The sequence below is a fragment of the Paramisgurnus dabryanus genome, chromosome 2 (assembly GCF_030506205.2).
Source record: "Paramisgurnus dabryanus chromosome 2, PD_genome_1.1, whole genome shotgun sequence".
In the NCBI taxonomy this organism is placed as follows: Eukaryota; Metazoa; Chordata; class Actinopteri; order Cypriniformes; family Cobitidae; genus Paramisgurnus; species Paramisgurnus dabryanus.
Window position 1 is genome coordinate 34,100,435 of NC_133338.1, and position 27,315 is coordinate 34,127,749.

General features: G+C 38.2%; 1 protein-coding gene across 9 annotated transcripts; it reads right to left on the minus strand.

Annotated features, from left to right (window-relative positions):
* Positions 1-56: 56 nt before the first annotated feature.
* celf1 (cugbp, Elav-like family member 1) lies at positions 57-27,020 on the minus strand. Of its 9 annotated transcripts, none has more exons than XM_065289512.2 (17): positions 26,862-27,020; positions 24,805-24,847; positions 17,034-17,156; positions 12,884-13,071; positions 12,671-12,753; positions 12,395-12,443; positions 12,131-12,265; positions 10,842-10,921; positions 10,457-10,618; positions 9,284-9,341; positions 8,478-8,600; positions 7,997-8,113; positions 7,632-7,820; positions 7,437-7,457; positions 5,273-5,416; positions 4,940-5,111; positions 57-1,800 (listed from the first exon to the last, which is right to left on the minus strand). In XM_065289512.2, the coding sequence occupies exons 3-16, from the start codon at positions 17,135-17,137 to the stop codon at positions 4,984-4,986; spliced, it is 1,581 nt and encodes a 526-aa protein (XP_065145584.1). In that variant the 5' UTR covers positions 17,138-17,156; positions 24,805-24,847; positions 26,862-27,020; the 3' UTR covers positions 57-1,800; positions 4,940-4,983. The 9 variants fall into 9 exon arrangements, with proteins under 9 accessions (XP_065145584.1, XP_065145580.1, XP_065145583.1 ...); XM_065289508.2 differs by having other exon boundaries at positions 8,430-8,600; XM_065289511.2 differs by having other exon boundaries at positions 9,284-9,353.
* Between the last annotated feature and the right edge of the window lie 295 nt (positions 27,021-27,315).

Sequence of the window (27,315 nt, forward strand, 5' to 3'; positions counted from 1 at the left end):
AATGTATGTTATGATTTCTTTAGCATAGATAAAAAAATGAATTCAGAGACAATGTGTGTGAATCTTTTCAAACAGTTTTAATACATATACTAAAGTTAAACTAGCAGATGGCTGCTTTGAGTGTCCACTGTGCTATATTTCTGTATAAACAGTAGCGAGGAAAAAACCAAACCCATACAACACACTTTGTTCAGACATCTAATAAATTCAACACTCTACACTGCCAACCACACAAATGACAAAAAACTTGAAATCACCTCTTAACTCAAAGGCTGTTTGTGAAATTGATTTTTCAGTTGATGTTTGGTCATGATGTTATGGTCTACATGCTCTACGTAAATGGGCTTTACATGTGTGAAACAAAAATTCTGAAGTAGAAAAGGCAAAATCTGTACAAATCTTAAACGTTAAATACAATCACTCTGTACCAATAATGACAAACACCCACAGGAAATTTAAACTCACAAAACAGCAGCTTATAAATCTACAAAGAAAACATCACCACCTCAATTAGTCTGTCTGCATGAAAAAGGAAGGGGGTAAAGAATCGCTAATGTGGCTCTTCATTAACGGGAACATGGATATTTAGAGGGCTGTCCCCGAAACGGCAGTTCAGCTCTGCTAAGCAGTTCACAACTTTAATCACAACAAATACACATGTCAAAATGATAAAAGATTAAAAAAAGTAAAACAGATGTACTGTATGGTTGTAACAGATCATTAACTGAATACATTTTTAAAAAAATGATGATGATTTTACTGATGTAGGCACAATAAGTTATATTTCATCAGTGACCACTTAAAAATGTTAAAAATCCCACTTTATACCAAAAAACACAATGTAATTAGCTTTTCTTAAACTTATTTGCAGTAGCATAATGTGAAACATATACTGAAAATGTGACCAACAGCAACATGCAAAACTTTTGGCACCACTTTATTCATCTTCGACTTTGAAACAGAACTAAATCACATTTTGCTGAGGATTTCAGTGCACTTACAAAACAAAAACATGCATGCTTAATATTTACCTGTGACAAGAAATTCAAATCTGCTCATTCTATGCATTTTTATTTCAGACTAATCCTGATTTTCACACAATAAGGAAATAAAAACATGTGCCCGTATTGGCTCGACACACAAAGAAAAAAAGGCAATTCAAGTGTCTATTGTAATGTCACTCTGTTATTAGAATCTCCCAAAATTACATCATGCCAACTAACCTAACACAAAACTACAAAGTTTATCCTCAATTTCAGCAAAATGTGACGAAAACATCCTCTAAAAGTTTTAGAACTATAAGTGAAAGAAAGAGGGAAACACACCCACACTTGAACACACAAAAAAGTGAATATAAACTGAATGGCTGCTTTGAGAAGAAACAAAAACTTCAAAAAGGAGTACAATTTGAAGCGCTAGGAAGACTGCTCTAAAACAATAAAAATTTGATAAAGAGAAACAACAGAAATTCAACAATCGAAAATTAAAAAAATCTAGTGGTTATGTTTTTAACGTTCTAGAAAAATAGACTCTTTTTGCGCAGAATAATTTTCAGGAAACTTTTTACACGTTAGCAGTCTTTCTAGCGCTCCCTATTGGCAGCACAAATGACAGAAATGAACATCACACAAAGGAACAAACAAACAAAATAAGTAATCAACAGCGTCAAAAGTTAACAAAAAAGGGTCAAGTGTGAAATTTCAAGCGTCAGAGAAGCGAAGAGGACAACGGACTGGACGATGAACTTTTGACGTCACATCGACATGCTAGGCAAACGATGACAAACGGGCACGAAGATATCTAGAATAAAACAAAAAACGAATAACAAACCTAGGTTAAAGCACAACAGAAAAAGGAGAGGGATGAAAAAGAAAATTATGAATGATTATTTTTGCATGGGGAAGGGATTTCAAAAAGGTACACATCTCTAAACACAAAACATTGAATGCAACACAGGAAACAATGAAGTGGGAAGGAGGGAAAAGGAAGCACCATGCTAATAGTGAATGAATGGGAATAACATTAAACACCACCAGGAGGACAACACAGCCTGCCTAATACAGCTAGATCAACTGAATACTGATGTGTAAAAAAAAAAAAAAAACTTTAAAACAAAATCTTCAGCAACATTTGGATTTAGATTGAACACCTATAAATGCCTTTTTAAAATGTTAAAAAAAGTCTCACCATCACATTTTTCTTTTTAATTTCAGACCAAGGGAAAGAACAAGAAACAGGGAAAAAATTGTGCTTCAGTATTTCAGCTCTTTGAATGAATGTCATTTTATTTTGTGCTTCAACTTGAATTGTGTGGGACTATGTAGTAATGCATATTTGGAGCAGTTCATACTGGTTATTTTTACACAAACACCTGGCATGGGTAACACAAACGGATACAATTTCGATACATTTAACTCCGTGAAGGACAATAACTGGATAAACATGATGGAACAGAGTATAATTACAATGTATACAGTAATTTAAGACTCAACGTGTTTGGCACATTGTGAGCCTTTTCAAGGCGCACAACTGAGCAGACCTTTACACAAACGCCAGTCATTCTGCTCTGGATAAAATAAACCATGATAAGATACTGCAAACAAACAAAATCTCTGCCTAAAACAAGTTCACAAGAATCTTTGGACTTTTAAAAATCATGACTAGTGGTACGCTTGGACACATCCAAGGGTTTCTCATTTTAGATCTACCTAATTTTTTTAATGCAATTATATCAGGAATTTGAACAGAGGCACAGATCAGGGATGGGTCATTCCCTGGACTACCATCTAAACATTTCGACATATAACTTAACAACTGGGTTCAGTCTAAAGCTTCTGAAATGAATGAAACAAACTGTAAAATTTACAAAAAAGGTATGTATGTTGCCCTTTTAATTTTTAGTGAAAAGTTATTATTTAAAATCAAATCTGTTTTATGAGGCATCCGTACTTTGACAAAACAAAAATAGTGTAACACGAAGTGGCTTTAAAAAATTAAAAGCACCATTCTCAATACAAGCAGTGAAAACAATAGTGAGGTAAATGTCAAAGAGAATTTGTATAATACAATTTTCACACATTGTGACTTGTGTCGTAAAGAAACTAAACATGTGACTTACGATACTAAACTGTGTAATACTTTAGACTGAACCGTGGACCTGCATAAGACCTTTAAAAACATCCCAGCTACTGTACACCTGGACAGTCATCATACAATTTAGACTAAACAGACAATAAACTACATCTAGTGAAAAGGGCCACACATCAGTTGTTTAAACGATCAGTGAAATGGATTCACAAAACTTCACATTTGGATTCTACAAAAACACCGTTGAATCTTTTGAGTGATTTGTTTAAATTCAGAGAAATTATTTAGGCAATATTATAAAACCTCTATAAAAATAGAAAAGGCATAATAGTTAAGTAATATACACTATCTGGATAACGTTTTCTCCTCCACATCCATAAAAACCGTCTTCACCATACGACCCTGCAGGAGTCAGATTGACATTAACATTTGATTACGATGATACTGCCTTAACTCTTTTTACTAAGTGCCACAGGATTGCAGGATTTGTTCCAGCAGCCATGAGGATAATTGTACCTGCAACGCTGAGAAAATACTTTCCACGAAATTAAGAAATTATTCTTGTTCAGAGTATTCTGACAAGCAAGTGGCAATGAATTAAGTATTAGTGAACCTGCTTCCTTCTGTTCTTGGCTACATCTTTTCAAAATTCATCAATTCTCCCATTTTTTTCCGAGATGAAAATATTGCTAAAAGCTTCAACGCCACACACTTGAATTCTTGAATTAAGGAGTAGGATCATATTAGATGACCACAAAAATTAAATAAATTGACATTGCTTGTGTGTTTGAAAAAAAAAAAAACCCTATGTGCTACTATGCGATTCAACAAAAATGCATTTCCAAAAAATGTTTTGAATAAGTTTGGAGGCTTCAGATTTAAATGCACCCCATCAGTTATTTCATTAATATTTAAAAATCAGGCATCTTTATTTACCAGGCGAGTTTAAAAGGGTAGAATGAAGGGCAAGAGTGAACAAAAAAGTTTTGGTCTGACAAAAAGGTGAGAATGTCCTGAGAGTAAGTGTAGGATTTCCAGCAAACTACCAATACTGGCTGATTAACCACTGTTCTCCATATAAACGTATAATACACTGTAGTGCTTGCTCTTCCTTATAGAATGTGAATTATGAAAACCATCAAACAAACAAACAAACAGCATCATTGTTGCGTCTGAGCCCTCTACTAGAATACATCAAAAACAGGCTTTGAAGCAAATGTTACAACACCACCATTGTGAAGTCACAGATACGTTAAAAATAAATAAATAAATTAGTGAAATAAATAAACGATTTAAATAAAAAGGCATCCATGAAAACTGAGTCGAGTGGAGAGCGGTCTGACCTTCAAGATGCTCCAAACAATATTCAGGTGACTGATTATCTTTTGCACCGATGCAGCAAACCTCCTTCATGTTCTAGAAAGGCAGCTTCGAAGGAGGCATCAGCATTACACGGTCCAAATGTACTACAAAAAGTCTAGTGTAAACACAGGAGAACATCTACAGGGGTCTGACCGTGGTGATCAACAGTCTAAGGGACTGAAAGCAGTCACACAGGCTGACTTTCATTGTGCAACATCCTTTGACGCAAGATTTATACACAGCAAACTTGTAATATGGCACCAGAAAAAAACAAAACAAAAAAACAATCCATTTAAAATGTAAAAAAGAACCCACTTTTTCCCCTCAGAAAACAAATTTCTAAAAATGTTAACAATTTGCATGTTGTCTTTCTTTCGAAGGTTTAAAGAGAAAATATGTAGGAAAGGCCAGAAGTAGAAGAAGCATTAGGAGGGGGAGGGTGGGGGGTTAAGGGGGTCATTCTAACTTTCCAACATCACACTCCACTTACCAGAAAAACATTTTCAAACCAAGTCCATTTGAGAGTAAAAGCACTCAGTATGGCTTGCTGTCATTTTTGGATCGTTTAAGTTGCACCTTCAGCCGCTTCATTCCGATCTGAAAACCGTTCATTGACTGAATGGCCGCTTGGGATGAAACTGGATTGTCGTAACTTACAAAGCCTGTAATAAAACAGAACCAGCCTACAGTTATATATATAAAAGGACAGAACATAATACGTAAGCTATAGCAGCTAAAGTTTTCAGATTTGCGAACTTGGAAATGTAAAACTCAAACAGCAAGCAGGCACAAATTAATAAACAAAAAATTATTCTTGACTTACCAAAACACTTGCTAAGGTTGGTCTGTTTGTCAATGAAGACCTTGGCTGAGATTACATTGCCGAAAGGCATAAACATCTGTAACAGATCTTGATCACCAAACTCTTGTGGCAGGTGGTAGATGAACAAATTTGCTCCTTCTGGGCCTATTATAAAAACATAAGGAGAAATAGAGAGCAAGACAGAAAAAAAATGACATTACATATTTTCATTTTTTATAACCTCTTCATTACTGTGCGTTCACACAGCCACCCACGGGAGTGTCAAAGTGGCCGGAAGTCATTCATTTTCAGTGGCACGCCTTGGACGGTGTGAAAGTCAAGTAGAGTTGAAATCAGCTCAACTTTATGGTAATGAGCTATGATGTGGTTTAACAGTAACCAGTCGGAAGGCCGAAACGTTGGGCGGCAAACCATAAAAGTCTTTCACCTGAGAGGATTCCAGACAATGCATTTGAGCATCCATTAGTTCTTTTCTACATCTTTGTTGGCAGGGCAACCAAAGCGTTTTTTGTTGCTCTCGCAAGCAGCGGTGTGAACGTACAGTTAGGCTCAATATAAAAGGTGTGACGAGATCTTGTGCAACGAGATCTCGCAAGATTAATATCAGTATAAAGTTGAGTTTGTATTTAAACTTTTTACTGCATGCTTTTTTGTTTGGGTTTCCAATAATGTTTGTTTGGGAAACATTGTGTGTTTGCCTGTAGATCATTCATATGTAAAGCGTCTCATGCATTTTAACCCTCACTCTGAGTTTGGATGATTTAATGTCTGCATGTTCTTACTCAAGAATAATAGTGGCTGTATCATTTCTATTGTAAAGAATTGCACAAATATTAAAGATTTAAATGCTTTTTTGGCCAAAAGTAAACGTTTTCTTTTCAATCTGAAATTATCGTATATACCCAAATACAAGACCCATTTTCCAGACTTATTTTTGGGGAAAATTATATAAGTGGAAAAAATCTGGTTTTCAACAGAAAACAAAATTACTTGAAAATTCTAGTGATAATTCATTGGAAAAACATTTTAACACCATTCATTAAATATTTGGATTAATTTGTCACAAAATAAAGTGCACTCTGTCAGTGAATGAGTGACAAAAATGAATAACCTTTCCACAAAAATGCAATAATTATGTAGGCCCATGTATAAATGTGGTACAGTGACGATAGATAGAAAATAACCATCTGCTTTTAATCAAATCTAACCCATTGTGTTGGCGCCCTCTACTGTTTCCCCCGATTTCTCCCTTTCCCTTGGGATTTTGTCTTTATCGCGAATATAAGACGACCCCCCATTTTTCAGCCTATTTTTAGGACAAAAACCTCGTCTTGTATTCGGGAATTTACGGTGAAAGTGTAAATAACATTCCCAAGTCCGCTGGCACCCTCTGCAGGCATTTGTTAGAATACATAATGCTGGTTTTAATTACATACGAATGTTTTTGTTTAACAAACCATGTGTTTACTTAGTTTTGATAGTTTATTTGAACCAATTATTATTGCATCATCCTTATTTATTGGTAATAAAAATAGACCCAAGTAACCATGACTTTTAAAATTAGATGTATACCAAATTACCAAAAGAATTGTTAGGGACTGTCCTAGATTAGTTCAAACATTTCAAAATGATGTGTTCTCAGTTTCCCATGCATGCATTTTATCATTGGGGATTTCTTAAAGTGTAAAAATCTTGTCTAGTCGTGAACCCAATCTCGTGGAGCAAGCGTCTCGTCACACCCCTACTCAATATGTATTCTCCTTGCCTAGATAAAGGAATATCCCATGTTAAGTTAAACAACTATATAAGTCATGCCTCGGTTGCTAAAGACCAAAGAAAACATAGATAAGTAGAATTTAAAAGCATTAGCTAGACTTTGAAGAGGTGCTTAATTTCTCCCCACACTTTATGACTGCAATTAAGCCTTTTATTTTTAATAAGAGAAAGAGGCTTTCACAAACTGAGGGATTCTACAATTAATTTATTGGCAATATAGCTTGACAAAGATGTTGCTAGCAGTTGAATTTAACCTGGAATATTCCTTTAATTTATTTCCAAAGAGCAGCTGGAATGGATCTCCACTCATTTCAAATAAATGGAAATTAAAAATATATATATATAAAAATAAAAGAACATTGTGGAGAATATGATTATGATATCTTACCCGCGTTCTGATTGTGACTTGCTGTTGCAGCATATTTAAAACAAGAATGAACTTTTATAAGTTGATAACAAGGGTCACATACACAAATAAAAAAAATCATCATCTCAAGAGATACAAGCCACCCCCTAACTTCAGTACAGCTCTGTATCCTACCAACCCAAATAGCCATGTAGTTATCAGACTTTTAGCACTCACCTTCCTTCTGGCTGCCGGCTGCACTGACGTTCTGCTGGGACAATAAACTCTGGCTGTAGAGGCTGGGCAGAGCAGCAGCTGCGTACTGCTGGATCCCAGAATAAGCTGCCTGAGTCAGAGCCTCCATAGTATTGCCAGAGCCATTAGAGAGACCTCCACTGCCCAGACCACCATTCAGAGCGGCCATACCTGCACACAGAGAAACACAGCTCAGCATTCAGACACACAAACACAAGGGAAGGGCACAGAAAACCTCTGACACAGAAAAACGGCATTCAGAGACAACAGAAACAGGCCCAAAAAGTTAAAAACATTGTTCTGTGCTAACATAACGGGTAAAATAATAAACGCTTGTTAATACTTACTTGCTAGTGAGCTCATATTGAGACCTGCTCCAGCACCTGCAGCAAAAGACTGAAGAGCACCTAAAGACGCCATAGGGTTTACAGAAGAGCTAGTACTGGAGGTGGGAGAGGAACCTGCTGTGGTGGAGCAGAAAAAACAAGAGTTACTAACCAGACACATTACTAAGCATCATCCATTTTAGTGATTCACACACTTTTATCACACACAGCCATGTTACACAAAAAATAGAGAAGGAAAAGCAAAATGTAGTACTGTTTTTCTGCATGCAACAAGCCACTCAAAGAAGCAGGAGTATATGGAGTGGTGCATTAACAGCAGAGATCTTTACAACAGTACACAGCCATTTTTAGCAAGTCAGCTGTTCACATTTTACAGATGAGGCCTATAAGAAGCAAAGGTTATAGCAGGAGGAGATTAAAAAGCGGGACCAACCCTTGTAGGCATCCCAGGCAGATTGAGCAGGCTGTCCAGAGGGCGTACCTGAGCTGGTGAGGACGCTTAGAGGAGAGCTGGAGGTGGTCAGAGCGCTGCTACCTGTGGGCGTTGCCTGCGTAGCGCTCGCTGCTGCTGCTAATGCAGCTAGATTCTGCATGGCATTCAAACCTAGATGCACAATTTTATATTCAAATGCAATGATACCTTAACATTAAATTTAAGAAAATAGACAAATTAAATAAAACAAATACAAAATACTTGAAGAGTTCAGATGCAAAAAGGGGCATTTCTCCAGACAGGGCTTAAATTCCAGACTAAAAGGCATATTTGGGTGGTCTTAACTGAAAACAACTCGCACTGACATATCCTAAAATAAGAGTCTAGTCCTGGTTTAATCTAATCCTTGTCTGGGAAACTGCCCATAAGTGTGTCTCTGACATGTTTTCTTGTAAATTAGCATATTTTTTACAGGCTCTAGATTTCGGTTCCATGATTTCACTTTAATTGTAATGAAAGTGTTAATAGCCAGTAACTGTTTTTTAAAAATGCCTTATTAATACAAATAAACCCAAACCCAAAATTCCTAATCCCACGTCCTTTCTGAATAAAGATAAAAGGCTCAAAAATTCAGTCAGGCTGGGATTTGAAGCAAAAGTATTTGATGAAGTATACTATGTGCTGAAAGAATTCACTCAAACTTCATGATCTCATTTTTAACAGATGTGGTGTTTAGTGGCTTTTGCATCCAAACTCTTCACTTACAGTTTTAAAAAAAATAAATAAATTTGCAATTGCCTTACTAGCCATTGTACCTGGAGCTGAATGGGAGAAAGTTTGTGTCAGATGCTCACCTGACATTGGATGGAGATTGTTGAGCGCATTTCCAGAGGACGTCGACTGTTGTAGAAGCTGCAAATAAAGCTAGACATTACACCAAAACAGAGAACAGAGATAGTCAGGACTGCATCCGGGACTGTGATTTAAGGAGGGGGACGGAATGAGAAAAGAAAGTGAGAGAGAAGGATGAAATGAAGAAGACAAGAGGGAGAAGGAGGGGGACAGACTGAGAGGAAGAGGATAGATTAGTAGAGGAAGAGGGAGATGCGGATGAGGAGTAGAAGAGGAAAGCAAAGAATCAGGCAATAAGGCAAACTAAAAAACAAGCAGGAGAAAGTGTGGTAAAGAAGTGTGACCATGAACATTCATGAGATCTGTGTTAAGGGATTTAACAAGATACAGAAAGGGTAAAGATGAAGATAGAAGAGGTTTTCACAGCACACCCATGGAAGCAGCACTAACACGTTCAAATAGGGCTTCACATCTATGTTGGCACAACTGAGTAAACAAGCCAGTGACAATAACAAATCGTTTTAGAGTTTTCAATTATACACAACCAAAAGGAATTTGAAAGGCCAAATCAGAGGCAGCTAAATAATGGCCAAACATAGACTTGTAGCCCATGTGCTTAAACACGGCAAAAAACACAGCAACTTTTCAAAATAGACTAATTTAAAGCCACAATATATATGATTTGTAAGATGTATGGATTTTCTCTTGATAAACTCTGCAATGGCAGGAAAAGAGTTCATATATATCCTCAGTTTCCGTTTGCAGAAGCATAAAATAATGTGATCAAACATGAACAAAAAAATCATTACCTCATCCATAAACAAGATTAGCAAATTCCATTCATCTCTGGATCTCCAAAAAGATTCACCTTTGTTATCATCTTATTGTGTAATGGTGATCTCTGGTGCCATTACAAAAATCTACATATTGTGGCTTTAATAAATCTAACCCTGAATTTTAAAAACTAATGCAAGAAATAATGCCTCAATTTGGATACGAGCAAATGAAAAACAGAGCAGCTCTCATATACTAAAATGTAAATAAAACTGCATTTAACAGTAATAGAGATTTCTTGTTACTCAAAAAGTTATTTTTTACATGCATAGTCACAATCCCATGCGCCCCATTGCATCTGTAGGTAATAATGCCGATCTGGAACTTAAACGTGTACTCACTGCAAGGTACTGCGGACCAAGTGAGTTCAGTCCTGTGAGGTTTCCCCACATGGAGGCAGCGTTGAGCTGTTGCATCTGTTGCTGCAGCTGCTGAGCTATGCGCTTCTGTTCTTTATCCTTCTGTGTGTCTGCAAACTTCACAACAATCGGAGAAGAACAACCCTGAGGGATACAAGCAACATATCAAGATGGAGCCCAGAGTGTAATGTTTCAAAACATTAAACCATAAGTGGATCGGAGCAAATAAACAAAAGATTCGATAGCCAATTTCTATATTCTAATTTCAATACTCATAGTATCTGTAAAGGAATATAAAATCAATACTGATTGTATCCTGGGGAAATTAACTATGAAGTTAAAGTGCAAAATTGCAGATTGTGTTTACCTCCATGGTCTGTGCCTGGTGCATGGATTTGATGGCAGACTGGGCCATTTGTCTCGCTGTGAAGGTGATGAAGGCACAGCCTGTGGACAGAGATGAGAAATAAAAAAAATCTGATTGCAACTACTGAACTACTGTTGTCTGCTGTTGTGGTCATTCCGACCCCATCAAAAGATCTTAATCAGGTGTCTTTGGGAAATGCAGAAGGGTAAAGTCGAAAGGTGCATCATTTTAGCAGTTCCCATGGTAATAAGCAGAGAGTTCACTGCAGTCAAATCTAAAAGAAGTCGCGTGGGTCTCAATGTGCGTAATGTTCCCTTGGTTACATTTTAGTTACATTTACATCAGCAACTCACTTCGCCACGGGTAACAGCCAGATAAAAATTTGGAGAATAAAGGGACAAGGTTAAAAATCCCAATTGGATGATTAAAGCGACGCAGTGCATAAGTTTTCATTTTGTCGAGCACAATCACATTAAAGCAAACCTCTGATACCCTGTTGTCACATTGATGTCGATATGAATAAACATTTTCATTTGAGCTAACAGGATGTTCTCCAACTGATTCTCTCATGGGTTGTATCTATGACTATTTTGCATAACATCGCCTCTTTAAAAAGACTCTAATCACAGTGACCCATGACCGGTGAAGATGGACTTAAAGGCGCTCTAAGCGAATCTGTGTGACGATACTTTTTGTTGATGTTTGAACTATTTTCAAACAAACGGAGCGTAGCTAACTCCTCCCCCTCCTTTCATGAACACGCCTAACCCCCCACCCCCAAATCCTTCTTGTAGTTTATTGGCTGGAACACTTTGTTATCGTATCTGGTGGTAGGTTTGGCCACTTTCTTTTTTTTGCAGTTTGTGGAGCCTATACTAGGCTGTCTACAGAGATCGCTTTTTTTACAGTTTGATCAGCGGACAAGCAGCAAGCAGATAGTGAGGAGATGTTTGCTGTATGTAACAAAAAAAGTGTTATGGTCTAAAACGCGTGAATTCGCTTAGAGCACCTTTAAATTTACTGGTGGTAAGCCGCTGAATTGTTTTTCCACTTTTATCTACAGCAAATGCAAACGCACTACAAACAGGGTATGCACTTTATCATTACATTCTCTGAAATTCGAACCCATGACTTGGGTGTCGCTAACATTGTGCTCTACTAGTCAAGCAACAGAAGCAAATTTGCTCCAAATATTCTACATGTAAAAGCTTTTTCACAGTACTCCATGTACCGGCATTAGTGCATGCAATTGACAAATTACATTTCACGTAGTATGCATATGGACTTACCACGACTCAGTCCATCAGGACCTCTGAGTATGCGGCACTCCTCAATTTGACCATAAGGAGAAAACATGAGCCTGATGTCATTCTCGTTGCATTTCTTTGAAATCATTCCAATAAACAGCTTTCTGTCTTCTATAGCTGAAATACATAAGCAGCATGTTATTACAACAGCACAGCCTTTGCACATGTGTTTGAAAGTCATTCTGGAAAATTCCTTAAGCTACTTATGAACGACAGATGCCAGTCGCAATGCCATATCAAACTCACCATTGTTTTTCTCACTGTCTGCAGGCTTCATCTGAATGGGATGATGCATCTGCACAGAGAACTCACATGTGACTTATGAACACTAAGAAGCCTCAATGCCCATGAGAAATAAACAATTTAAAAAGGGTTTGTTACAGTTCCGTCGGGTTTGCCGAAAAGCGTTTGTAAAGGCAATATGCATGCATTTTAAAGAGCAATAAATAGATGACCGGCTCATCTGATGGCACACGTGGGAATAGATTGACACAGTCAAATATAAATAGATGCTTTTCTCACCCCTGGAAGAATCTTCATGTTGTGAAGGGCGTTTTGTGCTTCTAACGCAGATTTACGGGTGTAATATGTGACAAAACAACAACCTACAAACCGAAAGAGAGGGGAAAAATGCAATAAACTGAAAATGGCTTTTATTCCACAGAGAATGAGTTATCACAATAAAATGTTGACAGGATTGATCCAGTCTCAGTAGGTTTACGAAGCATCAGGTACCTTTACTCTGTGGGGGGTTTTGACTTCTGTCTCGAAGAACATTGATTTCATATACTGCACCATAGGGCTCAAACAGCTCACGCAGCTGATCCTCTGACCACGTCCGAGGGACCTGACCCACAAACATCTTGATAGTGTCAATGTCAGGCTGGTCTGGGTGGTCCAGAGACCCGTTCATCTTCTTTGTTCTGCACAGAAGAAAGGACAATTTGTTTAAAGCACAACTCTGTGAAGACCTCAGACGCTCCCTGATGGATGCTAAAAAGGGACTCAATGATTTCATGGCAATGCTGTGTAAGAACAGTATAATTACATGTAGCATCATTTACTAACAGTGTTGTGCTGTGACAGATTTGGATACCCAAAAATGTAATTATTTACACACCTTCACGTTGTTGTTTTAAACCTGTATGAGTTAATTTATTCTGTTGAACACAAAAGAAGATTTTCTGCCAAACCATGGCAAGCGCACAGTGGATGGTGAATAGAGGGTATGCACGTGACTTCAGAGCTATCGTTTAACAGATCGAAAGGAGAAGTAAATAGATCGTCCATGCCAACATCCACTGACCACAGTTGGGTTGACAAGTTGCTAGGGTCCCTATCAAGTCCAACTAAATAAATAAAAAATTGCAAATAATTGTCAGTTACACTGATATTTTCGTAGCCGCCCCAAGAACAACATTAACAAAAGTCTCATCTAAATTGGGAGAAGTAGTAAATTTGGAGCGGTCTTTATCCAGACTGCAAAATACACTCAAAGGAGAAGTTAATCAGTAGCAGTAGCCATGTCAGGTATGGAAAATTTTGGGATAAAAAATCCTCTAACAACACATCAATAAACTCTCTTATTCTGTGTAAATGGAAAGTTTTGTCAGTGAGCCTTCGTTTAAAAACATCCATTATGATGAGTCTTGTGTTTTACAAAGGTGGGATGGTTTAATAGTGTTAGGCAAGGCAAACATATATGTCAGGAAAAGCAATGTCTGGCCATATGCCAATGTCCACAGACTACTGGTTGTTTGGCAAGTAGTTAGGGTCACTGTTAACGCCAACTAAATTCAATTTAATCTGATAATAGTCAGTTTTACTGGCGTTTTCGCAGCAGCCACCATGATAACCAGCCATTTTATTGAAAGTTTTGCCACTCAACAGGGTCAGCTCAGGCGTGGTCATGTGGAAAAGCGACATCAATGCATACCGTCTTTAGGTACCGTCGACTGTATGGTTACCATTTTTATCAAAATAAGAAACTCAATACAGGTTTAAAACAACTATACCTTTAAATATCAACAGATAGAAAAATAGAAAAAAAAAATATTGGTTGTCCACTACATCAAACTTCTGCATTATTTCATTAATAGTATCAAATTAATTGTACATTTATAAACATTTATGTGCAATGTCTCTCTGCTAATGCATTTCGTTTGCATTTAACAGTGCTAGTCATTACAAATAGGGCTCTAAGAGGCCTTTAAAGTCCAAATGTAGTTTAACTTCAATGAAACCACAAGTATTCCTAGATGGTTTTCTCAGATTATACATTTTCTGGGGCAATCACTGCTAATTCAAAAACATGTTCACGCACCGATACATTACTACATTACTAACCAGATTTAATCAGCAACATGGTGTTAGAGAAACCAAATACTTTTGTTGAGAAAAGACACTTAAATCGCAATATCTCAATGGAGTATCTTAGACGTAGACTGTGATAAGAACATGTTTGATCACCGAAGAGGTCATTGTCTTGAACCGGTGCCTGACAGACAGTAAGGTGGGGTGATATCACTCCTTCATCAGTCTCTCTAAGCAGCTGCTGATCAGAGGAGTGACAGACGACTAAGATAAACACAGCATTGTGCTGCTGACAAAGAGCAGCATTAGCCAGCAGCTAAAAGCCAGATTAATGGTGTTTATCGATCTGAGGACTGCAGAGCTAATAAAACCATCCACTTTGTCGATTTTCCAGAAACAAGAACTTGTTCAGACAAGCAGATAACACAGAATCCCCACAAAAAGATCGACCTAGGATTAGAGCAACATACTGGGTGCTCCATGGACAACAACACTTCTAGAATTGAAAAAATTACCAACACCTGTGATTAAGGTTTCATGTAGATTATTCCCAGACAACTAAGCAGTTAATGTTGAGAACCAAAAAAAAAAACTGACTCAATTAAGCAGGTTCAAACATACTACTGATTTAAGAAAACAAAACTGGATAAGAACACTATTATAATCGGAAAATCAAGAAAATAAGATGTTTGATGTCTCCCACCATTGCCTCACATTTATGTAAATGTTCTACATTGTTGATAATCATTTTTAGGTTCAAGGACTAAAAATCTGCATTCCTTGTGGTGCTTTAGACACAACAAATAAGACAAGAGAAGAGAAGTCAATTTAATAAAGCAGTACACGAGACCAGGAGGATGTTATAAAACACACGTTGGTAGTCAGCAGTTTCTTAATCTACTCTGTCTTAAAGTTTTCCCTTTGTGGTTATAAAACATCACTGTGAGCCACAAACTTATACCTCTGTAAGCAGAATAAAAAAGGTTTAGCAATCTTGCTCATATCACATGCTTTTCTCTTTCCATTTTCCTTCCAGGACTTTTAATGGGTGGCATTATGCAAATGTACAACATTATTCTGCCAATCCAACTTTTTTGCTTATGAATTTTCTGATGAATCTTGTATCAACACATCAGTATTTAAACGCTAAGGATAGTTTTGCCTTAACTCGCTTGAAATGCATAAAACTTTACAAGCATAAATAGGATTAGTAGTAAGCATTCTGACTTTAGACAGATATGAGAGCGCAGCTCCCTGCATGTGCAAATGAGAGAGACAGAGAGAGTCAGAAAAAGAGAGGCCATAATGCAGCTGATTATGAAGGCCTGGATTCAAAATCGAAAACCTAAAACTATTACTTGCACTGTCCTAGCCCCTACATATATAAGATTCTGCTTATAGTGGTTCAATACTAAACAAAGCCCAAATTAAACCCAGATTAATCTATACTCACATTGAATTGGAACTCAAAGTGCAATGCTCCACCATCATCTCTGGAAGAAAATCCAGCTTAAAGGAAGACATTTTCTTCATAGGAATTCCACGCTTTTTAAGAATCAGTGAGCAAAAAAAAATCCTTGTCACACTTAAATAGGCACAGCTTCTATCAGTCAAGTTAAATGCCGCTTAAGGTTCAGAACTTGCGAGAAGTGACATTGAAACAGATAGCAGTAAGGAAACAAGCATACACCTCATGGAGGCCAATCGGATCGGATACAAAACGCAAATGAACAGAGCAATGAGGGACAACGACGAGGCTCGGCGGAAAGCCAGATGACAAACACAGGCCGTAGCTCTGGTCACTGGGCAGGGACTGAGGATTAGGACAGGCCCAACAGGCTACTAAATGCTGCACCCCTGCACCCACAAAGAAAAGTGCTGATGACAGGGGACTTTTTTGTGAGTTTTTCTCTTAGCAAAGCAGAACCGAGTGCAGTGTCAGATAAATAAAGTGTCAGATTGATGCTGATAAGCGTGAGTGAGCAGCAGGAATGAATAGGGACAGGCAGCACACTGGTAATCCCTGATCTGAAGCTCCCCACAGGACACAATCAGGTTCCGGCGGTAGGCCACGGATGGTGCACCATTCCAACATAGAGAGCAAGCGGAAGGGAGGGGATGCGGGCTGTTTGGGGTCATGCGACATGGGTCGGTATATAGGTGATAAACAAAACAAGCCACAGGCAAGCTCAAGTGTATTTTATGTTCCTGTGGGAAAGTTATTTGTCATTAGCGGTGTTAAAAATTCCTAACTTGGAATATTTTCTAAATGAATCAGTATGTTATACAGTACATAACTACACAGCATACATAATGTTCTTCCTAAAGGAAAAATCTGATGGAGAAATTTGTCAATGAAAGCATTGGCCACGCAAATCTGTCGTCTTGCTTACTGCAGGCAAGCTAACATCACAACAATTGAAAAATTACATAAAGTGAGAGACTGAGGTAATGTCTTCTCATTCCAATCTAAAAAAGCGAAGCTTCCCTTCTCTTTATGATAAAGCATGTTGGTGCAGGGCATCCTCACATCTTTGGTGTAAAACAAATGGTGAAATGCATGAGTTCTTACCCGCCAAGGGCAGGTACTTCCACAGCAGGAAGGGAAAGCTCGCATTGAGGTTGCCCGTGCTGCGCTGTGGTCAGGTAGAGGGTTTCGGCGTCGATGCTATCCATCCAGTGTCTTTGTCAAACACTACAGAAACACACCAAACATTACAGGACACAAACATCAGACACATACATACAGGAAAACAAACACTGGAAAGGAAAAAGAACAGAACAAGAGAGACGACTTCTGACGGGATAGACAGCATGAAAACTGCATGTAACAAAATTGCATGCAGACAGATAACACAGATGTGGAGCATTTAAGAAAATGGAGAACAGTCACTGGATGGAATCATCATTTTACACCACAGACAGACAGTAAGTGTTAAGCCACGTAATTTTTCCTGTCTTTCCTGAGGAAATCAGTAAACAGAGGGGCAATTTTGATAGGCAAAACAATAGATATACAGGAAAGTGGTGGTTGTGGGTGGAATAATAAAAAATTAATTTGTCTACAGGAACAAGGTAAAACAAACCTTGTTGTTCATTTAATGCATTTCCACTTCGTATACTAAGCTTGCTTCTGCAAGTCCAGAGTTTTACTGTCCCACCATTTCAGAGTGAAATTTTTATAAAAAGTTTTTGGAGTCTTCAAAAGCTTTGCATATCAGATTTATAGTGCATGTAACTAGCTTTGGTATGGCAACATCATAACAGTGTTTATAGTACTGATATCATGTAATGCTATATTTTTAAAAATACAATGGTGGCTTAACGTCAAGATGGTGGTTAACAGACAGACTCAGACAGATGTGTACTGAACAACTGAGAAAACATGAATTTTTACAACATGTCAGGCCCTACTTTATCATCTTGACAGCCAGAAGATCCATTTCAGGAAGTACAGATTTCTTCCTGAAAGAGATCATCTGACAGTCAAGTCTTGTAGCTAATTTATAACGTTATATTAATCCTCAGTGTCATGAAAAGTGACTTCTGACCCTGAAAGAAGAGTGAGAATATTCCAAAAAGATCACAGGCCATGCCATGTTTTAATAGCTGCTGAGTGACTGTATGGCTTATTCATGGTTTGTCTATGTAAGGCAGTGTTAAAGGCCTTTGGGGTAAAGGGTGGGGGTTAGAGCATATGGTCAGAAAGAACAGTTCATCTAACAACAAACTCACTCCTGTCTCTCGAACACTAGTACAGACAGAAAGCACAATGGACAAATGGAGTTTTACAGAGGGATCTGGAAAAGCTATGCAGCGGACATCACTTTCAGAATGGAGTATCTCACAGTGGATGACTCCCAAACTTCCCATTAGTCATTTTGTGGGGCACTTGCTTTCTATATTTTCTTTCCTGTAAGACAGCTTGAACCTGTACTCTTTAAACCCTGATTAGAGCAGCACCCTGTTTCAGTCTTTCAGAATGCCAGGGGTCATAAACTTGTAGCCTATTGAAGCAGCCCACTCGCTGTCCAAAACATAAGGTTACTTCACAGCCAGAAATGAAAGTGATGCCATCATTATAGCGAACTGTGCAGAAAACAGTTAGTCATCTTGACAAAGCAGTGTGGCCTAAGTACAGTCAATGACACAACAGTATTAAAAAATACAAGAGCATATTTTCCAAGATAAAAACTAGCTTACAAAAATCAATATGGAATGAAGTCCCCATCAGTGGATTAACTCTCCATTAATACTGTAGCCCTGACAGTCACACACATGTACTGGAAGTGAGCAACAAACTGTATTTCACCATGTAAATATAAACATTTGTGTAAAAAGCAGCAAATCTCTTACATGTTTTAGTAAAAATGTTTCACAACATTTACACATTTGGCAGACGCATTACAAAGTATACATTTTATCAATTTGAATTCGTGGGATCGAACCCACATTCTTTTGTGCTGCAAACGCAATGCTCTACCACTGACTCACAAGAACACCACTACAGAAGAGTCCGTGTCTTAAGCTCGGAATACACTGCAGGATTTTTGCACTCCTATAAGATCATACCCTTATCACAATGTGTGACATGGATCGTTTAAACTTGTTTATGACAATTATGTAGACGTGTACAATAATGACGCGGAAGCTTCGACGGCTGCGTCACACGTTAGCGCTACGTCACCAGCATGCCCTAGTGGTAAACAATTACCACTACACGGGTCGTAGCAGCAAACACACACTGCGGTGACCATGCTGAAATTATCATTATCGAAACTATTGTAGGCTATCATTGGACGCAAGACCATGAAAAAGGTCTTTGAATCTCTCTCACTGTACAACATAGGAACACCGACGAAGAGCCACGATCACATAACCGTGCAGTGCATCCTGAGCTTTACTGAGGTATAGAGAAAATGGTGGACAGCACACGATTAAAACTGGAACAGGAATTATTTGTAATAATTTTTAGGTAAGAAATTTAGCACATCTCATCTCATGTTTATCTTGAATACCTATAGAGTAGTATTACATCCTTCATATCTCCGAAGAGTCTTTATTTCTGTTAGATTTATACAAAACAGATCAGCTCTAGTGAATGTTTCCGGAAAAACACGACCCCCTCGAGGCGTACAGCGGGAGGAGCGAGTCACAAGAAACAAACAAACAAACAAACAAACCAAACAAACACAAACCCACTATCTCTGGATAACTTATGATTTACTACGTTTGTGTCGTTTACATTATATGCACTTACACGCCAATTTCCAACATTACACAGCATCGGTTTTACCTACCACCTGCAACTCAAGACTCCAGCGTTAAACAAACACACACGCAACACTTCGCTGCTACCCCGGATAAACAAACTATATCCACTGTTTCCATAAGGGCTAGCTTACTTGAAAAGGCTTTCTTCTTACATCCAAAACACACCTCTTTCGTTCCATTGTTAAGTCTTAAGGGCCGGGTATACTTTTTTTTCCGCGCACGCGTCCGCGCAGCTTTCCGGGTATAGTCCCCGCGGCTACACGCGGATGGCCGCGTTCGACACTATACGCAATACAAATGATTTCTTATTCAAATTATTAGTCTAACAGGCTCTCAGGGCAGCACTGATTTGGCGACATGTACAGTACATTAAAACATTAGGATAGGTGAAGAAAAGTAACTGATCCACCATTGCAAACACAGTTTAGAACAAACAAGACAACAAAGAACAGGAATCAAACAAACATGCTCCAGAGCTTTCTGTTCTTGGAAGAAGTAAAAGTTAAAGAAGAAAAACGATAGTGTGTGTGCAAATGCTGTTTATTTCCTTTGTATAATTGTTTATAGTGGAGTGTCCTGTCTAAATATTTTCCGCGTACGACAGCGCATGCGCGTGACTGTACGCGCACTGTCCGCGCGGTCTCAAATTTTGGGCTTCACGCGGACGGTCCGCGCGGCCGTCCGCGCACCCTCCTGATGACGAAAATGACGTCATGCGGACGGCGCGCATACGCGGACGTCCCGAGTATACTTTCGGCTTTAGTATAAAACAAAGCTCATCGTTCTTGCGCTCACTCTGATTGATGTGTGGGCGTGTTTTCCTGGAAGAAGTGTCCATAAAAGGAATATGATACGTAATGCCTACCCATGGTACGTAAGGGGTCCCATGTTCGAAAAAACTTTCCGAAACTTTTAGGAAAGAAACTGCATGAGTTTTACCCAGACATACTCTGTCACAAGCTCAACTACTTTTAAGACACTTTGCAATTGTTTAGCATGAGGATTACAACTCTGAAACTGTGTCAATAAGTCAGAATGCATAAAATACCATTAACTCTCCCTTTAACGTTTACATTTAAAAGGAAACAGCGGAGGGTCTTGTATCACACTTAAAAGGCTTATTTCACGATAACAATTGGCTGCCTGTACATTGTCCCGCTTAATACACAGCTTTTAACCTCATAAGTTAGGTAAGAAACATTAAATATTTTATTTGCTAATTTTTAACGAATGCATACCTTCCGCAAAAAAAAAACAGTTTACTGATTTGTATAGGGCTGTGTTGAAAAAATCGATTCACCGATTCTGAATCGATTTTCATGTTAATTACTAAAGATCGATCCTTAACTCAGAGAATCGATTTAATAATTAATAACTTAAACTTGCCGCATCATTGAATTCACGCATACGCGCGAGGTGGAAGGACATTAAAACAACGAACATAGCGGTCAGTAATGTTAAGCAAGCGGTTGTTTTGAAAACTCTAGAAACGCTCAAAGCTGCGATCTATATGTAAAATAATCCACTCATAACAAATTAACGAGTTATTCGTGTTATTTTTATAATAAGCGCCAGTGAATCCACCACAGGTCTCCAGCGAATCTCTCTCTCCCCCTCCCTCTGTGCTCATGCAGCCGGTCTCTGACGGGCAGAGGTTTCTTGAGGCGCGTGCAACGGGTCGCCAAATAAAGAGTTCTTCTTGCACATAATGCTAATAGTTGTAAAGTTTTCTGAACTTTAAGCAAGCTAAGACAAAACTCCCGTTTATATCAGTGACACGTGCGCTGCATTTTGACGCCTAATTCGCTTATAGTACAAACATCTTTGATCAGAAAGACGAGAAAGAGACGCAAATGTTAATGTGTAATAGAGAAAGTAAAGAGCGTCAAGACCTTAAAACAGACTTCATCACATATAGCACCCGTCATAATATCTCTATCTAGAGCTCCTTCTCTCATAAACAGGTATTTATCCTGTCAGTATTTTTGTGCATATATTTATACCTGTTCATTTTACCTTTATTTTTAATGTAATGTATGCATAAATACAAAATACAATGCATACTATAGCTTCAATAGTCTATAAAATTAATAACTCAATTAAAAACAAGATTCTGTCTATCAAGACTTGTTGTTATCCTCTGGGCATTTTCACTTTAACATTATTTACTTTAAATTGTCCATATTTTAAAACTTAAAACATATTTTATAATCCAAAAACAATATAAACTGAAAACATGTATACCATGAAATATACAGTTACTGTGAAATAAAATGACTCATTCTGTGGAATAGATTTTTGGTCATTCCGCCCACCCCTATCTGGCACCATTTTGGGCTTTTTTCAAAAAACACTTATCTAAATCTCGAAGATCGGATCAGATCGAATCGAATCGAACAATGATAATCGATTCAAGACCTTGAGAATCGGAATCGAATCGATTCTTGAAATTTGAATCGAAACCCAGCCCTAGATTTGTAGCATACAGGTGCTAACATGTGCTATTAGTTTTGAGCAGTTGTCTGGGAATAAGAAACCTGCAAATGTCATGACTGGCCAATCAGAATTAAGCATTCCAACGAGCCTAATAAAAAAAACTTAGAATTAAAATTAAACAAAAAAATATTAAATGATACATTGTTGTGCTTTTGGTTAGTAGCCTGATTTTTAATGTTTTTTATAAAATGTTATAAAACCACAGGCCCATGACACCATCTCACCCCCCAGCTAGTTTGAGAAACCGTTTTAACTGAACTTTCGATTTTTAATTACATGGATGGCCTTTTTGAAATATTACACCATATTGTCGTAATGTGTGCTCTGTGGTTATTTCCTGTTTGTTCAAAAGCTGTCTATCAGGCTTTGTAACACTGACATTTATCTAGCTATCAGCAGAATCCACCGTTACACAGTCAAACCAGAGAAACTCTCACCACGGGTGAATTGGCCTCAGATCAACAGCAGACATTTATTTTCTGTCAACTCAGGAAGTAAAGCTTAGTTTGTGGATTTAAAGACACGAACTATGATGTGTAACATCCAAGGTTTGCAAACGACAGTAACAATGATACAAAGCAAGCTTGCATGCTAAAATACAGGGGCCTGGTTTAAATTCATTTATTTAGCCTTAAACTGAAGCATTTCTTGCGGTCGCATGTGCTACATCTAAAACTGCAAAAAGCCTCTGGCCCATTTTGTTTTTTGCAGCTATTCTACATGAAGCAGGTGCGAAACAATATACACTTTGTACTTTTAACATTTGTACGACAATAATATTTGTTTGAGATGTTTGAAAAATAGGAAATAATTATTTAGGGATTAAAATTGCACTCATTAGCCACATTAGCAGAAGCATAAGCAAGAATGTTCCCAACAGGTGCTGCTGACCTCCATGTGGTAACACCCTCCTGTTGAGCGTTGTTAAGACTAACAGCTGCCACGGCACAACAACTGTCAGAATACAAGACTTACACATACTACTGCGAAATCTGACATCAAGTCCAAATTAAAGAGCTCCTATGTTTACCTGTAAGCATTAGTATGTTAAGTAAAAAAATAAGCATCAAGGACATGCTACGAGTATTTTTGTCCTCTCGTGAGTCTCTTAAAGGTAAAGCTGTAGATGATTGATAGCTCCTTTAAAGAGCCTGCACTATGACACACATCCCTTCCCCCTGTAATGGAGACAGAAACCCCCTTGACGTTGAGATGTGCTTTCACAAACTCATGCTTACAACTGCGCTCATGCTTACGACTCACCAGCCAAATACTCTTTTCAAAGCAGTTAGTATTTATGCAAATACACACTCAAATATGAGCACACAGCCTCCTGGCAATCCCACTCTGCAGTTGCAGATAATGGAGGTGTTGCCATGCAGGACAAAAATCCATCCCAGCGAGCATAACAGCATTAATGTACAAATGTGTGTGAGACCAAGTAACCAAGAAAACCATTTGTTTTTATTTAATGCTTCATGCAGCTCTCTAATAACACATGGCTTATGACATACAGATGAACAGCAATGGTGGTGCAAAATAATCTGGACCTTCACATGTGCACATATCTGCTTATAATCAACAGAAATTTACTTCTAAGCCAATATTATTTAGCAGTACAATGTCCAGAAAAGAGGGCAGCATGAGAGCTTATGGAAAAAAATTATGCTGAAAAATACGACTGAAAACTCTGCTCTGGGCAAGCAACCACGATAGACCAGAGCATCCAAATAGCCCAAGGTACACAAGATACAATCTCTCGGACAACATGAATACTAACTGATAAAAACTAAAGTTCAGGGATCAATACAGTTGTTTGTGCAGTTCAAGCAAATACTTAATTGGTATAAATGTGCTAAAACTACCAAATGCTTTTATGTGTCGTGCCGGAAGATAATACATATTTATAATCCTGGCTGAAAATATGAACAAATGTCAAACTATCTGAAAAGACAACGAGGCGGTTTCTTGGACAGGCATTGGAATACTCCTAGACTAAAATAAATGTAAGAGCTGTCCAAGCTGAAAACAACTTGCACTGACATATCTTAAAATACATCAGTGCCCTTTGTTTTGCCTGAAAATGCACACAAGTAATGTTTTAAGTAAGTAGGCATGTTTGTTAAAACTAGTAATATTTTCCTGTCCGGAAAAACTGCCCCAACATGTTTTAACATTGATCATAGTTTGAAACATATAGCTTGTCTAGTCAATTTTGCCTAGATCAGCATTGACAAGTTCTTGTATACAACTTTCAATTATTCAAACTGTATTTTTTTAATTATTTCAAAAGCAAAGCTTTTCTTTATAGTGCATCACTACTTCTTAGTAGGCTCACTCAAACTTTATGAAAACTGAAAATACATTCAACTGTGACAACACAAACAAGTTAGTTGACTTTCCAGTTGAACATTTCAGTTAGATGATTTTAGGCAAATCATGTATCTCTGAGCTCCAGTCATTTGGGAATGACATGCATATCTACCTTTTCCCCTTCCACACGACACCGTGAGGTCTTGCGAAACAAGTAGTCAATTGTTATACATGGACACACAACCGTGAGAACTACTTACCCTCTCTGTGGCCTTGCTTTTCTGAAACGTTGCTCCCGTAAACCTGTGAAAAGAACAGTCACAAGGTTAGCCTAGCATTTCATTAATGAACATCCATGTAGATTTTCAATAAGTGGACACTTTTACCATTACTTATAACTACACTGAGTAAGATGTTACAGCTTATTGACGGTTTTGTGTATCATTTCAACTTGGCCAATTAGAGCTGGTTTTCACCTCGACAACCCAGCCTTGGAGACAAATTCTGTGTCCCAATTCGAAGGCTGCGACTATGAAATTGGACCGATTGCGTCACAGCGGCGCGACTGAAGGCTAGTAAAGCCATCCCAATCTGAGGGATGTTTAAAATGTAACCTTTTCTAAAACAAAATAAAAAATGTTCTAGTTTCATATTTGACCCAAGTCAGAAACGTCTCTGCTGTGTCTCGAGAGCAGGCGCGGTGGAAGGGAACTGCAGGGGATGCAACCTTGGCCATCTCATTTCAGTTCTCTTTGTTGACTTCAGAGGCTGCGACCTTCGAAGACCTTCTAAAAAAAAAAAAACGGCCTTCGAACTGGGACACAGCTACACTGATCTTAAAAAGAGAGTCTATGCTGCCAAAGGCCTTACGCAATGTATCCTAATGTAATGCAAATGAAGAACACACAAAGCGCTGCCGTTCAAGACAACATAAAAAAATTGTGTTGTTTCTTGTGACTGGTTACCTTTATGCCAAAGAAATGCACTGTGCATTCATTTTAAAAATGTAGATAAGAATTCATACCAATATTAAAAGTTAACATATATTCCATAAACATCTTTATGATAAAACCCACATCTACTTTTTCTTAAGTCAAGCTGAAGTTATAGTTCTCGATCAAGATTTATACAAAAGAATAGCACACCAAAGAACATGTCAAAAATCTCATTACAAGTAACTACATGGATCTTATTCTAGCATCAATTTCATTCAAAAGCACGTTTATCTGCCTACATTTTATTTTACCCTTAAAAAGCTTTGTGCTATAAGGCTCCCACAGCTAAAACAAATTTCTATACCAAACATATCACATGTCACGCTGTCCAAAGGTTAGTTTACTTACCACTGTATCATACAACACATGAATCATCTACCTCATCTACTAAGTAGGGCGGGATATTTCCCTAATACCATACAGTTTTACAATCATCCATTATAGGATGATTAAATGATACAGACTGTTGTAAGCTCTTATCAAATGATAGTGATTCACGTGACAGCAGCAGCCGTCTATTCAACAGGCCTCTGTGTTAAAAACAGCGGGCAAGGGGCTTTACACATATAAAACATGGTCTTGCAAGACAGACCTCGTGTAAAACAGCAACTCTATGACCAAAATTGAAAATGTATTCGTTACACGACGTTTAATATGACGATCTCGAAGGTGGTTAACATGAACGTGTGCTATACTACTGATTAGCGCATTAGCTTGAGACATTTTCATTCGCACGAAGTACTTTGCAAGTCTTTACTCGCTACACTAATTCTTTCAATCGATATGCGATTTAAATCGCACGGCTTTGTTGGTTACATGCATAATGAACCTTTACAAATGGGAAGCCTGTTGCAAAATGACAGGCCTTCTGCTATAGAAACTTAACACTGCGACTAAGTTAGCAGCTGCCTGTAGCCCGCCTGTAGATTATACACATCTGTTCGGTTTGTGTGAAATTAGCAGGGCGTTTTCTGCGTATTTATAGAGCTATTAAGATACATGCAATTTATAAACACCACACGTGAAACACAGATTTACTCCACACATGAATCCTATTACGTGCTTTGCATCGTTTTAAGATTATCTGCCCCAATTATGCCAAACTTAGCGGAACAGCTCATTAGGACAACACTTGACGCCACTGTGCATGCACTACGGATCAGACCGTGCTATCTAACGTAAATGAGCGTTAAAGCCCGTGCACCGTGGGCGCGCGGCGGTCGATCTGTTCTTACATAATGACGCACGTTAGCGCGTGCTAACCACCGTAAACAACCACCAGTTAGCTCGTGCAGCTATAGCCACGATCAATCAACACTTACCCTCGATGCCCCCTTTGTCAAACGGTGGGAATTAAGTAGGTATAGTATGCTCACACAGGGGAATGGGTGTATAGTGGGATTTATGAGTTAGTAGTTTTCTCTGATTACGTCTTCCCACGGCAACCTACTTTCTGGGTGGAAGAGGGACTGTGCAAAATGGCTGTCTTTCCTGCATGCACCATCACATTTATTAAAAGGGGAGTGGGGTGGAGCCTCTGGCGAAATTATTTGTCAAATATGTACTTTTCGTGTCAATGCTTCGATGGGCTTTAGTACAACAATGTATATATTTGTATTTTTCATAAATTTCCTTGTAAATACTTTTTACAATATTTAAAAGGCAAATGATGGCCAGAAAAGTCCCCCCCTCTGAAAGAGACACATAAGCGTTTCCCTTCACGTGGTCTCTGAAGTCAATAAAAGCCCAAGAAGGTGTGTGTGTGTGAGATATGGT

Excerpts from the sequence above, each read along its gene's own strand:
- celf1 (XM_065289506.2), bottom strand. The coding sequence starts at position 17,137 with ATGGATAGCATCGACGCCGAAACCCTCTACCTGACCACAGCGCAGCAC. Across the intron at positions 7,458-7,631 it reads AGCCGGCAGCCAGAAGGAAG|CAAGTCACAATCAGAACGCG; the intron begins GTGAGTGCTAAA and ends ATGCTGCAACAG. Across the intron at positions 5,112-5,272 it reads CAACCTTAGCAAGTGTTTTG|GCTTTGTAAGTTACGACAAT; the intron begins GTAAGTCAAGAA and ends GTTTTATTACAG.